At 48.9% G+C, this 16,759-nt stretch overlaps 1 protein-coding gene across 6 annotated transcripts in view; it reads right to left on the minus strand.

The window, feature by feature from the left end:
* Positions 1 to 16,759, minus strand: part of TBC1D16 (TBC1 domain family member 16) — an 87,786-nt gene that overhangs the window by 8,531 nt on the left and 62,496 nt on the right. For 4 of the 6 annotated variants that reach the window (XM_065909158.1, XM_065909159.1, XM_065909163.1 and 1 more), the window contains 7 exons: positions 7,322 to 7,483; positions 6,113 to 6,260; positions 5,002 to 5,169; positions 4,328 to 4,476; positions 3,568 to 3,702; positions 2,612 to 2,798; positions 375 to 554 (listed from right to left, as the gene is read on the minus strand). In XM_065909158.1, the coding sequence (XP_065765230.1) occupies positions 375 to 554; positions 2,612 to 2,798; positions 3,568 to 3,702; positions 4,328 to 4,476; positions 5,002 to 5,169; positions 6,113 to 6,260; positions 7,322 to 7,483 (1,129 nt within the window). The remainder of the gene's footprint in view (positions 1 to 374; positions 555 to 2,611; positions 2,799 to 3,567; positions 3,703 to 4,327; positions 4,477 to 5,001; positions 5,170 to 6,112; positions 6,261 to 7,321; positions 7,484 to 16,759) is intronic. The other 2 variants (XM_065909160.1, XM_065909162.1) reach the window with 2 other exon arrangements.

Here is a 16,759-nt window from a genome sequence, read left to right on the forward strand (position 1 = left end):
GGTGGGCAGGCGGGTGGGTGCTGGGCCTGGCATGTGGGCACCAGCATCCTGCTCGGTCCCGCAATGTCTTTCATGCTGATTGGTTGTGACAGGAGCGTGCTCAGCCCCAGAACGTGGTAATGAGCGCAGTCAGTGGGCAATTTGCATCGATTTCAGTTACTTGGGAGGCGAGATGCGGGGTCGGAGGCTGGCCACGTGGGACTAGAAGGCAGTCGCCGTGTGAGGGGCTGAATGTGGCCTGTGAGGGGCCAGGGATGGTGGAGCAAGGGGACCCCAGAGGAGGTGCCCAGTTACGCGGGCACCCTGCCCTTCTTGTACGCCAGGTGCGGGACCACTGTCCCAGCCCCCAGCCCTGGGCGCCCCTCCTCGCTCACCTGATAGTGGGCCCAGCAGGCCTCCCAGATACGCAGTGCCTCGGCCTCGGGAAACTCCCGCTTGAAGCACAGCAGGAGCCAGCGGTGGCAGAAGAGCATTTGCAAGCCGTCCTCGCCCAGCGAGACCAGATGCTGGTAGAAGCGTGCGTGGGTCAGCCGCAGCAGCTCCCGCAGGTACAGCTGGGGGCGAGGCCAAGAGGAATGAGCCCCCTAGCCCCGAGCAGGCCTGCCTGCCTGGCCCCAGAAGCCCCCTCCTGCCGAGGCCCTTCCCCGTTGGGGCCCCCCCCACCCCTCAGAGCAGGTGTGCCACACATGAGGTCTCTATCTGCTTCATGGGTCTGCACCCACTTATTCTGTTCTGTCCCTGGAAGTCCGACTCACATCTGTCTTGGTCAGTTTAGCCCAAATTTCAGACTGTTCTGGAGGCTGTAGCAAGGGACAGCAAGAGCAACCTGCTGTGGCCCAGGAGGTGGGTGGCAGGTCAGGCTAGGAAGACCTTTGGCTCTCAGGCACCATATGGACCGTTTCTGATGCCCCCTCCTTCCTGAAATATCGAGCAAAGCATCCTTTTGACAACGCCCCCTCACCCTCACCCACTCAACCACCTTCCGCTCTGATCACCTAGATTCATCATCTCCCAGAGCTGATCCAGAGCAGAGGGTGGGGGTGTTTCTGAACCCCGAGAGGCTCAGTTCCTGTGCTTCAGGTCACCACCCAGTGACGTGGAACCAGATTAAGGCTATTTCTGGCAGCGCCTGGCTTGGGCTGCTGACTTCACCAGCACTGTTGTAAAATCGATCTCCAGCAGCTAACGAGTCACGGGGCCATGTGCTGCGGAGCCGTCAGTGGCGAATCACGTCAGAGCCTGTAATTGCCTCCCCAGGTACCGTGGAAACCTGACATCACAGGGCCGACACAGAGAGCGGGGAGTGAGCAGGCTCGGCTGAGATCGCAGCCGGGGGATCCTGCGGGGGGGTCTTGGTGACTCACAGGCCCCTTCCCACACAAACAGCTCATTGTTCCTACTTGAGACTGCCACTGGGGTGGCACAGAAACTGATTCTGAAGATCCTTCCAGACTGGCCAGTTTCCTCACCCAGTGGCCCACAGCAGGGTCAACAAGTCCACGCAAGCAGCTGACCCCCTTCCTCCCTCCCTCATGGATGCCCCTCACCCCTACTCTGGTGCCCCTTACCTTCCCCTTTCGTCCCCATCTCCCTACTCCTGGCTCCCTTTCCTCCAATCCCCCTGCTGTGTCCTGCTCTCCCATCCACAGTCCTCATCAGCTTCCCAATGGCTAGTCGACAGGAGTGTTCCTTGGTCTGGCATTCGAGGCCTTCCATTCAGCTCCAGGCTCATTGCATGTGAGCCACCAAACTGAGCGGGCCACCCAGTGTCGCTGCCCAAAAAGCCCTGCTCAGCCAAGTCTTGGCAGGCCTGGCAATGCTCAGAGCCAAACCCCGTGTGCCGTGGAGTCAACCTGGCCCAAGGGGACACTGGGACTCCTGTCTTGGTTCCCTCTCTATCACCAGAGCTCTTTCTGTATCACTCCCTAGCATACCTAGCATCCTGCCCTTGCACTATCAGCTTCCAGGCTGAGAATCTCTCAGACTGGGGACCCGAGACCACATCCTAGTGCTAGCAGCACCTGACAGGTGATTGGAGGGCACAAGGAAGGGAAGAGTGGGCCCTCCTGGCCCCACCTCACCCAGTTTTGCCTCCTCACTCCCAATTTTCAGTGCTGCCTGGTCTGTGTACGTTAGCGGGGGCCATGGTGGGAGGAGTACTGCCTGGGCACAACAGGCCTTCTGCCCTCAAGGTGGGGCTGTGACGACTATCCAGTGGGCTCAGGGTGGTTTCAAGAGCCCCTCCCATTCCCATCCCTCGGAACCCTGGTTATGTCCCCTGTGGGGGACCTAGATGCACCTGAGAACATGTTTTATAAAGCACAGGGCCAGGTGTGATAGTGACCCCTTCCCCCCTGGGAACCTGGGTTAGGATGCCACATGCAGGGAGCGGGGAGGCCACATGAGGAGCCTCTGGACTGCAGGAGTGTGAGGTGGGGATAGCAGCATGTGTCCTGGGACCTGGGAACAGCGTGTGTCCCTCCTAGGGGAGCTGGCCCTAGTCCATGGGCCCAGGGCTAAGCCCCCCAGAGTCCATCAGCAAGGCCCACCTTGGCTTTCCTGCTGCTTGGTGACCCACAGCAGCCAAGCCACACACATCTGAGAGCCTCACCAGCTGTTTCTCCATGTCCTCGTCCCGAGGAGAGCTGACAAAGATTGTGTTCTGCATCAGACCCACAAAGCACCAGAAGGTGTCTGACTCGTCCAGGACCTCGGCCAGGATGGGGGCCACCAGGTCCGACATGCCCTGGGAGTAGCCGATGGCTGGGTTGTACACCGCATAGTTCAGCAGGATCCTCCTGGAGACGCAGTGCAGAGAGCAGGGAGGTCAGTGGAGGGTGGCCATAACATAGTAGTGTGTTGTCCAGGCCAGTAGAACCCCAGGCTGGAGACTCTGGGGTCTCCCGGACCCCATCCCTCACCTTGATCTTAGAGGAAGGAGAGCAGCTCCCGGCATCATCTCTAGAGCTTGGGGAAAGGTAAGGGGCTGCACTTAGGCACTCACCGGCTGCAATCCTCTAGAGCAGAGCAAGGAGAAATGTGGATCTGATTTTCTTAATGGTCGACTGCCTGTGACAAAGGGTGGGCTGGCAGGGACTTTTTTTATGGGCTTCTAATTTTGTGCAATTATTTGCCAGGAGGCAGCAGAACGTCAAAGATGCCAGCCTCAGCTCCTGTGAGACTTGATCTCCCAGAGGACCACCCAATGGGAGAGGGAGACACTCGGGACAGGCGGGTTCACAGCTGGTGTGGGCCAAGCAAGGTTAGGCTTGGTGGATGCCCAGGGGGCGGGGCCTTTGCTGGTACCTTTGGGAGGGGCTTCCAGGCCTTCCCCTGGGTCACTAGGACAATAAGGGGCCCATTGACATTGTCTGAAATAACTAAGGACTCTCTGATTCTGGGGCACTGAACCTAGAAGGAAGATCCTTGACCCCTGCAGAAGCTTTTGTGGCTGGTCTACTTCCCAGAGGGTCAGCAGAGACCTGAGGGGTGAGATAAGGCTCCGAGGTGGCAAATGGGAGTGAAACCAGTTGGGAAGGAACCCTACTGGCCGGGGGTAGGCGGTACCTCATGCTCTCCACGTTGGGATTGCCTTCGCCTCGGAAGAACTGGTTGCTCCGATCTGTCCGAACCACATCCTTGTCCACGGTGAACTGCACGTTCCGCCAGAAAGCTCTGTGCTCTTCGGGGGTCATGGAGAGCCTGGCACGGAGCAGAGGGCCAGCTGGGGGGTCAGCAAGCGTCCCATCCGCTCCAGGCCGCCAGAGGCGCCCCTCTCCGCCCTGCTCGAAGATGGGAACTGGGGTCGCTGGCCAACCCTCCAGCTGCCATTGACACCGGGCAGCGTAGGGGCGTTGTGCACAAGGCTTTCCCAAATTAACTCGGCCTCACCAGTCCCAGCGTCTGGGGGAGAGCTCACCGAAACTACAGGGTCAGGGAGGTCCAATAGACCTCAGCAACCCCAGTTCCCAGCTGCCCTCCCCTCGACCCCCGCCCCGCTGCCACCCTGGCGTTCAGTGGTGGGATGTCAGCGCCTCGTTAAGTATGTTGAAAAAGAATTCTAAAACCTTGACATGCGAGCTAAAGAGAGCCAGTCCCGGGGCCGGGAGCGGGGGTAATGACTGCACTTATCCAGACCCATCGCTCACGGTCCTGGGAGACCCATTTTCCAAGGAAACTATGGGTCACGGAACATATTATCAATGCTGAATTGCACCTCAAATTGCCTTTCCAAATGGCATTTCCCTCCGCGGCTCCGGGGGGCGGGGGGGCGGCGGGGGTTTCCCCTCCGCGGTTCGAGGGGGCCCCGGTCGGGCGCCGCGGTCACCTTTTCTGCTGGATCTCGGTGTATTCCTTTCTCTTCTGCACCCGCAGCGCCTCCCTTTCCTCCGACGTAGACTCGTGGCTGTAATAACGCAGCAGGAAGGGCCAGACCTCCCCTCGGATTGACACATCAATGCCGCCGAAGAAAATGGCCTGGAGGAAGCGGCAAAAGTTGGGGAGGGGCCAAAGCAGGACCGCTCAAAGCACCCCCAAGTCCCCGGAGATCTGTTTTGGTGGCTTTGCTGCGCCTTCTTGACAACTGATGCCTTGATTCAGATCGCTGCAATTTGCACATGTTTAGAAGGGGAAAGTGCCGGCCCCCCATTCCCATACAGGACACAAACCAGGCTCATTTCAATGTCAATGCCCCCCCCTGGTGCGGCGCTCAGATTAACCTGTCGTTCTCACGTCAGGGCCTTAATCCCGGTTTTGGAATCGCGGGCGCGGGCTGCGAGCTCTTCTATACACGCTGTCGCGGGGTACCCAGAACCCGCTCCGGAGGTTGCTTTTTCATCGCAGCGGCTTTGATCGCTCTATCCGGCGAGTTCACACAGCCGCTGGCGTCAGCGGACGGACCGCCCCCCTGCCCCTGAAACCCGGCCGGAGGCGGCGGCCCGTGGGCGCGGCCCCGACCCCTGGCCTCAAAGCCGCTGGGCCCGCGGGCGCGCCGGGCCTCACCTTGCGGAGCTTGTACTCCTCTTCCACTTGCCCCAGAGCATTCAGGTGGCGGAGCCAGGCCGCCACGTCCAGCCGTCGGTACATGCTCTCCTCGGGGTGCGTCTCGGAAGACGGCAGCTTGGGACGCCGGATGGAGAACTGCATACACGTCTTTTCGTCGGCGACCTGCTGGACGCGAGGACCGTCGGGGCGGGGGGTCGGGGGTGTGTGTCAGTGGCTCAGACGCTCGGTTTTCGAAGCCAGCCCGCGCTCTTCGCGGGATGTCAACGCCTTCCCCCCTCCCCTCTTCTGAAAGGAGAGGGACGCCTCTCCCCCGCATACAAACCCCTAAATGGCAAGTGTAATTAGACGCAATTAAAATGAAAATACCGTCCGCTTACCATGGTCCCCCCTCGCGCTCCCGGCTCCCGGCCCACTCCCACCGACCGCCTCTCCCCCCCACTCTCCCTCCGGCCCCGCCGCAAAGACGGAATTAATGCCTGGGACGGCCAACTTCCCTCTGCCGGGAGGGCCTGCAATAAATTACATGTGATTGGCCACATACAAAGGGATGGCTGTTCTGCGAGCAGGGAGCCCGCCTGTCAGGTTGTCTCCACGGGCAGTCACGGATCCAGGGCAAAACTGCAGCTGACATTTAATTCAAAAATCAAAGGTTGTTCAATGTAGGGGGAAAAAAAAGCCATGCTACTGTAATAAGGGAAGCCAGCAGGAGGCTCTGTGGGAAGGAAAGGAATTTTAAAGTCAGCCCGTTTCTAATAAGCACATACACTATCTTAAACAGATAATTAAAGAGCTCTTATTACATTTGTATGTAGATTGAGGAAAATATGGCAGGAAGCCTTGTCAAAACATGATTTTTCAAGTGCGGAGTACAGCATTTACCAGAAGCCTGGGCACATGTTTTAAACCCAAAGTTGCTGCTCTGTTGGCCCCCAGTGACCACAGGTCACACCCTTGAGGCCTGGGACTCCAAGGAAGAGAGTGGGTGTCCTGGGCCTGCTTGGAGGCGAGGCAGGAAGGGGGGGGGGGTCTCAGCAGCCAGATGTCTCCGGGTGGCGTCAGGGCCTCCTCGTGAGGGGAGGTCAGCACCCATTCCCCACTCCCTGGCTACCTGGTCTTTGAGGTGCGTCTCCGTGCAGTATTTCCACTGCTGAAGCACGTCAGGCAGCTTGTCCAGGCCACCGTGGTGGAAGTGGAACACCTTGTACTGGCTTTCCCGACTGGCGACGACCAGCTGGCCGCTGGTGCAGGCCTCATCGCTGAGCGACCATTGGATGGGGGGGAAGAGAACAGACCCATGAATATGTAAACATGGGTTTTTATTTCCAAGTATAATCGAGGCCTCTATCACCCGACCTCAGAGGCAGGAAACAGAAAGTCCCCCAGGAGTTTGGCTGCTGGCAGGAAGCGGACAGAATTATGCCCCCACAGAAGCCATCACCCTCTGCTGAAGAAGGCAAAGCAGCTCCCTCCTGGGGAGGCCCCAGGTGGGACTGTCCTTGCCCCCGGGAGATCTGCCAGAGCAGCCTTCAGTCCCCACCCCTGCTGGCCAGGTCACATCCTCTCTTCTGTCCTGGATATCATGGAGATATCATGATATCATATCATCCATCTCCTAGGGGTGGATGCCCTGACATGGAATCAGATTTGGAACCCAGATGGGTGGGCACTAAGGGACTCCCCTCCAGTGGGCTTTCCATCGAGCATAGAAGTCACTCTGGAAAAATCCTCCAGGGAAGTCCACTATATATGCCTTGGGGCCATCGCCCGACCTTGACTGCCCTTCCCTGAAAGGCGAGATGGGGCTCTGGGTCTGGGAACCCCCCACCCAGAGACACAACTGCTTCTCTGAAGCACTGGTCTTTGGCTGGTGCTGTCCTGCAGCTTTCAGGAAGAGAGACATGAGGTGGCCGTTAGGCGGGGGACTGAAAGGGATGGTCCCCCATCATGAAGGAAATGGCGCCTCCCTCTAGAAAGCCATAGCCTGTCCTGAGCATGCATGGAGCGGTTGGGCCTCTGATTGGGTGACCGGGAGCTGCCTGCAGCCACTGCTGTCTGTGTAACCCTGGTTTGTCATCTTCCCCCAAACCAGAGCCGCAAGCAACAGCTGCTACCATCACGCTGAAGGCAGAGGAAAGAGTTTGGGAGCTACCCAGACCCGGCTCCCGCGGGGCAGCCATCGTGGGGCACTGCCGAGAGAGCACTAATGATGCTGGGAAGCAGACGGTTGGGAACGTCAGGCTCCTAGACCCAAGCACGGACCCCTGGGGACACGGCCGGCGCACAGGCAGCTTCCAGGACATGGCCAAGAGGGCCTCACCTGAAGAAGAGGCGGAGGGAGCGCATCTGGCCCAAATCCACTCGGAACACACCACAGATCTGCTCCAGGGCGCCGGCCCTCTGCGGCTCATCCCAGCGTGGGGGCTGCAGGAGGCCGCTGCCATCCGGGAACTGCAGGTGGGCATCCACGCTGGAGGGGGAGCTGGTGGAGCAAGTCATGTGAGGGCCACACGTGTCTGTCGTGCAGTCATGGGGGGAAGGGCAGGGAGGGCTTGGGGAAACCGTTTAAACATGTGTGTCTGCTCAGAGACAAACCGGAGCACATCGTGCACAGAGAGGTTCTCCATGAACAGCCATGAATGAATGAATGAATCCCATCACAGCACTTTTTGTGACCAAATTCTGTCCTACCTCTGTAAAGGCACTAGGCTGTCATAATGACAGTTGAGGGCCTCCTGACTGGGTTTGAGCCCTTGCTGTGTGACCCTGGGGGAAGTTAGCAAGCCTCTCTGAACCTTTGTTTCCTCCTTTGCAAAGTGAAGATGGTAACAGGCCTTCTAGTAGAATGAACAGTGCTTGGTGCTGGGCACCTTGGTTTTCAAGGCTGGCTAAAAGAAACCTGTTTCATGACCATTTTAGACAGCATGGGGCTTCCACTTGGGTTCACACTGGTTCAGTATTTTCCTGAAAAAATATTGGTTCCATAAGGAAACATTTCGGCTGTAATGCTATTAATACTAACAGTTAACACTTAGTTGAGTCTGGCTCTGTGTTAACCACTTGCCCCGTGCTTTTTATCACATATAATCTTCACAATAATCCTAGGAAATGAGTGGTTATTATCCCCATTGTACATAACAGGAACTAAGGCTCAGAAAGGTTAAGTAACTTGTCCAAGGTCACACAGTTAGCAGGTGGTAGAGCTGGGATTTGAACCCAAGCTTTGTGGTGCACATCGTCACCAGTGTATTCGATGACCTCTCAGTTCAAAGTTCAGCAATACCACCCCATTCTTTTATTCTGCCTCTTTAAAAAATTCATTGTTTTATTTGGACCCTCGGTTGCAAAATATTTTATTTCATGGAATCAGTTACACTGCAGGTAAAATGCTGTTTCTTGAGATTTCATAGTAAACTGTAGCAGATGACTGCTAAAATATAGTCAGAGGAAAGGCAAACATCGGTCCAACCCCAACATCCTGCAGAGCTAAGACTGCAATCACTTTATCCCGCTTTTCCTGTTTAAGCCAAGAACATAAAAGTGTCGGAGGCAATTATTCTGAAGGCACCTCTTCCTCAGATGGGCACCAGGTCTCCAAAGGAAGCTACTCAGGATTGTTCACGCACCATCTGTCTAATTCAGAAACTCCTCAAAGAGGAAGACTGGCCTTAGAACCTTTGCGGCTTCTAGAACAGCAGCCTGGTGTGCTGTTCTTCCCTACCTGCCTAAGGAGGTGGGTGGAGCCAAGTCCTCCCATTTCTGAGGGGCACCTGGGGTCTCCCAGGAAACAGACTCAGATGAAGACAGATAGCCGGACGGGGAGGAAGGCAGACAAGCTGAAGCACGCGGCCACACGACAAACTCAGCCCCAAAAAGGCTGACGGATTCCCTGTCCTCCCGAGGGGACCCTGACCGGGCTGCGCTGTGCAATGATTGTTTGCAAAACAAGGCAGGCCGCAGGGCTGAAGACAGCCCCCCACCATGCAGCTTCTCGCAGCATTTCATAATCTGCTTATTGAACAATGAGGCCGCAGTGGCCAGAGAGCATGTGCTTGGCATGCTTCCCGACTGGGCCGGCCCATCCGGGCTCACCTCCAAGCCCAGCCAGAGAGGGGCCACTAAAGGGTGGCATTATTTCCAGGCCCCCCTCCCTCAGCCCTCCCCACCGCCACTCCACACACACACACACACACACACACACACACACACACACACACAGCACGATTCTCTAAAATCTGCATGCTCTTCCCAACATGCTACGTGCTGCTCACCCCACGGGGCAGGCCATGGTTTGCAGAAACCAGATCCAGGATGGACACTGGCTCTGGCAGAGTCCTGGCTGAAGCTACTGCTCCCCTGCTGTGGTGAAAGGACTGAGGCCCTGAGGGGAAGGAGCCCCAGAGAGAGGGCTGCCTGACCACAACACCTTCTCGTAGCAACTTGCCCCCAGGCAGAAGTCTGCCTGAACCCTTTTACAACTCCTGTGGGGGAAATTATTTGCATTAATTAATTGATTGATTGATTAATTCAAGACCTTGTGTTGGGACCTACAGCTGGGGTTCCACCATTCAAACTGGAGCAAAGTTGATGGAAGCCTTGGTTTTCGTTATTTCGGGCCTGTAGTAGCAGATGTCTGTACAGTCATCTAGGTCACCAAGGGCCACATCTGTTTCTGCCTCAAGATCCATTGCCATGGGGTTAAGGGCTGTATCTCATTTGCTCTTCTGCATCTCCAGTTCCCAGCACAGGCCTGGCACAGGACACAGAGATTTAACACCCGTACCTGGGATGAAAATTTTAAATATCTGGGAATTTTAAAGTCATAGAAAAAAATGGAAATAAAATCTTGGGAAATTTGAAATATGTATAATTTTTATTTTTTTTTATCTTTTTACACATGCAAAGCACTTTGGTTTTAAGAATATTCATATGTGCTGCATATAACCTGGCTTGTTCATAAAATTATTATGTGTGGTACATTAAAATTATAAGGAAGGTTTATTTAGGGCAATAACTCTCAATATGCTAGAAGTTAAAACTGTTTTATAGGTACAGCTAGAAGATGCTAAACTCTAAGAAATACAGCAATTTTTTTCTGAGGATCACCGACATGCAAAAACAGAAATGAACAAGAAAAGTCAACTCTGTCATCACAAAACATAGCAGATGTGTTGACTACCTGACAATCACAGCAATGTCAGGCACAGAGCTGGGAGTTTAAATATGGCCTCAGATTCCTAGGGTGGTGTCCATTCCTCCACCTCTGAGTCTGAGCTAGTCTTTTGAGTGGTTTTAACCCATAGGATATGGTGTGAGTGACATCCTGTGAGCTCCAAAGCCTGGCCTCAGGAGGCTTCTGCATTCTCCCGCTTGGCACACTCCTACCACCAAACAAAGGTCCGTCTGGTCAAGGCTATGGTTTTTCCAGTGGTCATGTATGGATGTGAGAATTGGACTGTGAAGAAAGCTGAGCGCTGAAAAATTGATGCTTTTGAACTGTGGTGTTGGAGAAGACTCTTGAGAGTCCCTTGGACTGCAAGGAGATCCAACCAGTTCATCCTAAAGATCAGTCCTGGGTGTTCATTGGAAGGACTGATGATGAAGCTGAAACTCACAGTACTTTGGCCACCTCATGCGAAGAGTTGACTCATTGGAAAAGACCCTGATGTTGGGAGGGATTGGGGGCAGGAGGAGAAGGGGACGACAGAGGATGAGATGGCTGGATGGCATCACCGACTCGATGGACATGAGTTTGAGTAAACTCCGGGAGCTGGTGATAGACAGGGAGGCCTGGCGTGCTGCGATTCATGGGGTTGCAAAGAGTCGGACACGACTGAGCGACTGAACTGAACTGAACCACCATGTAAGGAAGCGCAGGTACAAATGAGTGACCACAAGGAGAGAGAGATCCAGCTGACGCACCACAGTCTCCTAACCTCATGGACCAGTCCATGTCAGACTCTGTACCTGGCTGAGCCCCCAGTTGGTGACAGCTGCCTGAGAAAGCCCCAGAATGCCCAGTAGAATGGTTAGACTTGGCCCAGTCCAGCCAGAAGAACTGTGAACAAATTAAACACAGTGGTTTTAAGTTGCTAAGTTTTGGAGTCCTCCATTACAGAGCTACAGATAACTGATACATACGGGAAGTGTCTGTTTTCAGAAAAAGCTCAAACAGGAGGGAAGAAACCTCCAAAATTATTATTTTGGGGGTTTTTTTTGGCTGTACCTCGAGGCATGTGGGATCTTAGTTCCCCAGCCAGAGATCCAACCCAGGCTCCCTGCAGTGGAAGCATAGTCCTAACCACTGGCTGGGAATTCCCTTCCTCCAAAATTATTGAATTGTGGTTCTCAAGGTCAAAGAGACATTGTGGCCAGACTCTAACATTTTTAAATATCCAAACTTCTAAGTTGGCTCTTGCTTTTGTTCCTTCTAAGCCTTTTGAGTCAGTTGAACAGTATGTCAATGGAACCCCAGCTGTAGGTTACAAGTATAGTGCCTGGAATTAATTAGTCAATTAATTAATGCAAATAATTTTCCCCGCAGGAGTTGTAAAAGGGTTTAAGCAGACTTTTGCCTAGAGGCAAGTTGCTGCCGGAAGGTGTGTGTGGGGCCCTCTTTCCAGGGTTCTTCCCCTTAGGGCCCCAGTCCTTCCACCACAGCAGGGGAGCAGAAGCCTTCACCCTGGACTCTGCCAGAGTGAGTGTCCATCCTGGATCTGGTTTCTGTAAACCTTAGCCTGTCCCATGGGGTGCACAGGACACAGCGCCTTGGGAAGGGCATGTGATTTTAGAAGTTGTGGTGTGTGCATGTGGAGTAGAGGTGGGGAGGACTGGGGGAAGGAGGTTGAAATTAATGCTGCCCTTTGGTGGCCCCTCCTAATTGCCAGAACTTGGAAGCAACCAAGGTGTCCTTTGGCAGATAAATGGATAAACAAACCAGTACATCCAGATGATGGAATAGTATTCAGCAAGAAAAAGAAATGAGCTATCAAGCCATGAAAAAGGTATGGAGAAAAGTGAAATAAGTCAATATGAAAAGGGTACACACTATACGATTCCAACTCTATGACATTCTGGAAAAGGCAAAACTATGTAGATAGTAGTAAAAGGATCAATGGTTGTCAGAGATCGGGACTGTGAAGGAGTGAATAGGTGGAGCACAGAAAAATTTTAGGGCAGTGAAACTACTCTGTATGATATTATAGTGGTGGATACATGTCATTATACATTTGTTAAAACCCATGGAATGTACAACACCAAATGAATCCTAATGTAAACTATGGGGGATAATGAAGTGTCACTGTTATAAATGTAACAAACCTAACACTCTGGTGGGGATGTTGGTGATGGGGAGGCTTTGCATGTTGTTGGGGCAGGGGGCGTATGGAAATCTTTGTACTTTCCTCGTAATTTTGTTATGAATCTAAAACTGCTCTAAAAAATAAAATCTTATAAAAAAAATGAAAAGCCAAAGAACAAACTGAGACATATATATGATAAAGGTTAATATCCTTAGTATGAAAAAAGGTATGTAAAGATTTTAAAAATGAGTGCCCAACAGGAAAAAAAATGGAAAAAGGACATGAAAAACAATCACTAGAGAATAAATATAAATAACCAATAACATTTTCATACTCAGAGTAATGAAATAAATGCAAATGGAAGCAAGATACAATTTAGGGGGAGGGCTATGAAGTTGGCAATAATTAAAGGTTATAAAATATAGTGTAGGTAAGGATTTGGGGAAGTACTTTTGCATGGCTGGGGGCACTGTACGCTGGCCAAATTTCTCTCAATGGCAATCTGGAAATCAAATGCAAAAGCCTTAAAAATGTTTATGTATTTTGACCCTTTACTTTCTTTTCCAGGTATTGATCCTAAGAAAACAGCCATAGTTACCTACAAAAAACACTTAATGTGAATAGACACAAAAAAGCCTCTGAGGAAAGTCCAATGCTCATTCAGAAGAAAAGCTGTCAGCAAACTAGGAATTGAAGGACATCTCAAACTGATAGAGGGCACCTGCAGACATTCTACAGTTCACATCACACTCAGTGGTAGGAGATTGAATTTTTTCCCCCTGTGATTGGGAGGCTCTGTGCTCTGTAAGGACACCCTGCTTATTTAACTTATATGAAGAGTACATCATGAGAAATGCTGGGCTGGAAGAAGCACAAGCTGAAATCAAGATTGCCAGGAGAAATATCAATAACTTCAGATATGCAGATGACACCACTCTTATGGCAGAAAGTGAAGAGGAACTAAAGAGCCTCTTGATGAAAGTGAAAGAGGAGAGTGAAAAAGTTGGCTTAAAGCTCAACATTCAGAAAACTAAGATCATAGCATCTGGTCCCATCACTTTATGGGAAATAGATGGGGAAACAGTGGAAACAGTGTCAGACTTTATTTTTTTGGGCTCTAAAATCACTGCAGATGGTGATTGCAGCCATGAAATTAAAAGATGCTTACTCCTTGGAAGGAAAGTTATGACCAACCTAGATATCATATTAAAAAGCAGAGACATTACTTTGCCAACAAAGGTCCATCTGGTCAAGGCTATGGTTTTTCCAGTGGTAACGTATAGATGTGAGTGTTGGACCGTGAAGAAAGCTGAGTGCTGAAGAATTGATGCTTTTGAACTATGGTGTTGGAGAAGACTCTTGAGAGTCCCTTGGACTGCAAGGAGATCCAACCAGTTCATCCTAAAAGAGATCAGTCCTGGGTGTTCATTGGAAGGACTGATGCTGAAGTTGAAACTCCAATACTTTGGCCACCTCATGCGAAGAGTTGACTCATTGGAAAAGACCCTGATGTTGGGAGGGATTGGGGGTAGGAGGAGAAGGGGACGACAGAGGATGAGATGGCTGGATGGCATCACCGACTCGATGGACATGAGTTTGAATAAACTCTGGGAGTTGGTGATGGACAGGGGGACCTGACGTGCTACGATTCATGGGGTTGCAAATAGTCAGAAAGGACTGAGCGACTGAACTGAACTGATGCTCTGTAAGAGACAGAAAAGAAACTGAATCTCATAAATATTGGAAAAGAAGAAGTAAAACTCCCCATTTGCAGATGATATAATTGTTTACATGAAAAAAATCCCACGGAATTTACAAAACAACTCAGAACTAATCAGTGAATTTAACAGAGTTAAAAAAATAAAAGGTTATTGTACAAAGATTAATTGCATTATTAAAGACTAGTAACACATAATTGGAAAATGTAAAAAATAAAAAATTCCACTTACAGTAGCAAAAAGTCCATATAAAATATTTAAAATAAGTGCAACAAATGACATTCAAGACCTTTACACTGAAAAACACAAAACCTTACTGAAAGAAATTAAAGGAAAACTAAATAAATGAAGAGCTATACCATGTCCATAGATTGAAACGGTCACATTGTTAAGATGGTAATCTTGCCAAATAGATCTATAAATTCAACACAATTCCAATCAAAATTCCAGAAAAATTTTCTGGGTAGAAATTGGCAAGCTGACACTAAAATTCATATGGAAACACAAAAGTCCTAGAATAAGCAAAACAACTACAAAAAGAGGAGAAAGTTGGAGGACTTATTAAAAACTACAGTAATCAGTTTAGTTTGGTATTGGTTAAAGAGCAAATTTTTTAATTAATGGAAAAAAATAGAGAGCCCAGAAATAGACAAATATAATCGACAAAAAAAAAATGGACAAAAATGCAAAAACAATTTAATGGAGAAAAGAACAGTTTTTCAACTAATGTTGTTAGATCAACTGGATACCTGAATATATGAAAAAATTAACATCAACACTTTCTTTATGTTATAAACAAAAATTAACTCAAAATAGATCACAGACATAGATATAATACTTAAGACTGTAAAACTAGAAGAATCCATAAAAGAATATTTTTGTGACCTTAGAATAGGCTAAGTTTTCGTAAAAAACGAAAACCACAAAACGTAAAATAAATAATAGATTAGATAACTGAAAACTCTTTTCTTCAAAATACATCATTAAAGAAAACAAAAATGCATCCCACAGCCTGGCAGAAAATATTCATGACACACATATCCAATAAAAGACTTGTATTCAGAATATGTATGAGGAACTCTTAAAATTCAATAGTGTTGTTAGATAAATTTCTTAGATGTGATACCAAAAGCATGATCTATAAAAGAAAAAAGTGAAAATTGGACTTCATTAAAATGAAAAACCTCTGCTCTTTGAAAGACATTGTTAAAAAAATAGAGTCAAGCCAGAGACTGGGAAAATATATTTGTAAGATATAACTGATGAAGGATTTATATTCAGAATACATAAAGATCCTTCAAAGCCCAGTAAAAAGAAAACAAACAAGTTTAAAATTGCCAAAAGATTTGAAAATACACTTCGCCAAATAAGGTGGCAAATAAGACATTATTGATCACAAAAGAAATGGAAATGGAAACCACAATGTGTACACATATGTCAAAACTCAGCAAATTGTGCACTTTAAATACATGCAGCTATTGTAACTCAATTATACTTCAATAAAGTTGTAAAAAATACCAATACTCAATATGATTACTAGATTTCTAACAATAAGGAATATTTTATTTTTTTAAGCTTTTAAAAATATTTTATTTATTTATTTATGGGGTTTTTTATCTGCAGCATGTGAACTCTCAGTTGTGGCATCTGGAATCTAGTTCCCTAACTGGCCCCCTGCACTGGGAGTATGCAGTCTTAGCCACTGGACCACCAGGGAAGTCCCAGGGATATTTTAATATATTGTGGTACATGCATATGATACAATACCATTAAGCTAGTATGAAACATTTTATTAAAGTATTTAATGATGAAAGAAAATGCTATTATGTTGAATCAAGAAAGTAGGGTGAAAATTATATAAAATATGATACAACATAGTTTTGTATATAATGTATATTTATAAATATTTTATATCTACATAAATAGGTAAATAGAAAACTACACCAAAATGACAATAAAAATCATCTCTAGGTGGCATTATAGTTTGTTTTCATCTTGTTCTTTATCTTACATATTTTCTAAAAAGAATAATCTATCACTTTGATACTCAGAAATAATAAGTTGATCTTCCATCTTTTTTTTTTTTTTTTTTTTTTTTCCATCTTTTTTTAAACAAGAAGTCCATATGAGCCTTTATATTGTAAAACCAATAAAGATAATTTTGAAAAGAAAAAAAAGGAAAAAGTGAGGTATCAATAACCAATCATTATCTCGGTTACCATTTATTTGAGGTTTCCTGTGTGCCAGGAGCTCTGCTGATTGCTTTAAAGATTTTCTCATACTAACACTATGAAGGAGATATTATTAACCCCACTTTATAGCTAAGAAGACTGAGACCAGGAACATCATCCTCAAATTTTACAGGTGGTAAATGGCGGAGCAGGGATGGACCAGGCATGGCTCATCCAAAGCTCAAATTCCTGACTCCTATGGTATGTGACTTCCAGAGACAAAGGCAATGACTTAAAAAGAAAATAAAGGAAGATATAGAGGGAAAAAAAACTCTATTTTAAAAACTATCTCTTAAAGAATGCCCCTGAAAACATACCTACTGCTCCCTGTTGCCCCATGTTCCTGGATCTGAAACTGCCAGCAATCAGGTTTTGTCCACCAGTGAAGCCCTAGTCCTCAACCTGGTGCAAGGTACTATCAGCTCATTTTTGCCCACACCTCCTTGTATCACTGCATCACACTGTATGGCTTCAAGCAACAAAAATTTCTCTCTCGCAGTTCTGGAGA

This window comes from Muntiacus reevesi, chromosome 18 (assembly GCF_963930625.1).
Source record: "Muntiacus reevesi chromosome 18, mMunRee1.1, whole genome shotgun sequence".
Taxonomy (NCBI): Eukaryota; Metazoa; Chordata; class Mammalia; order Artiodactyla; family Cervidae; genus Muntiacus; species Muntiacus reevesi.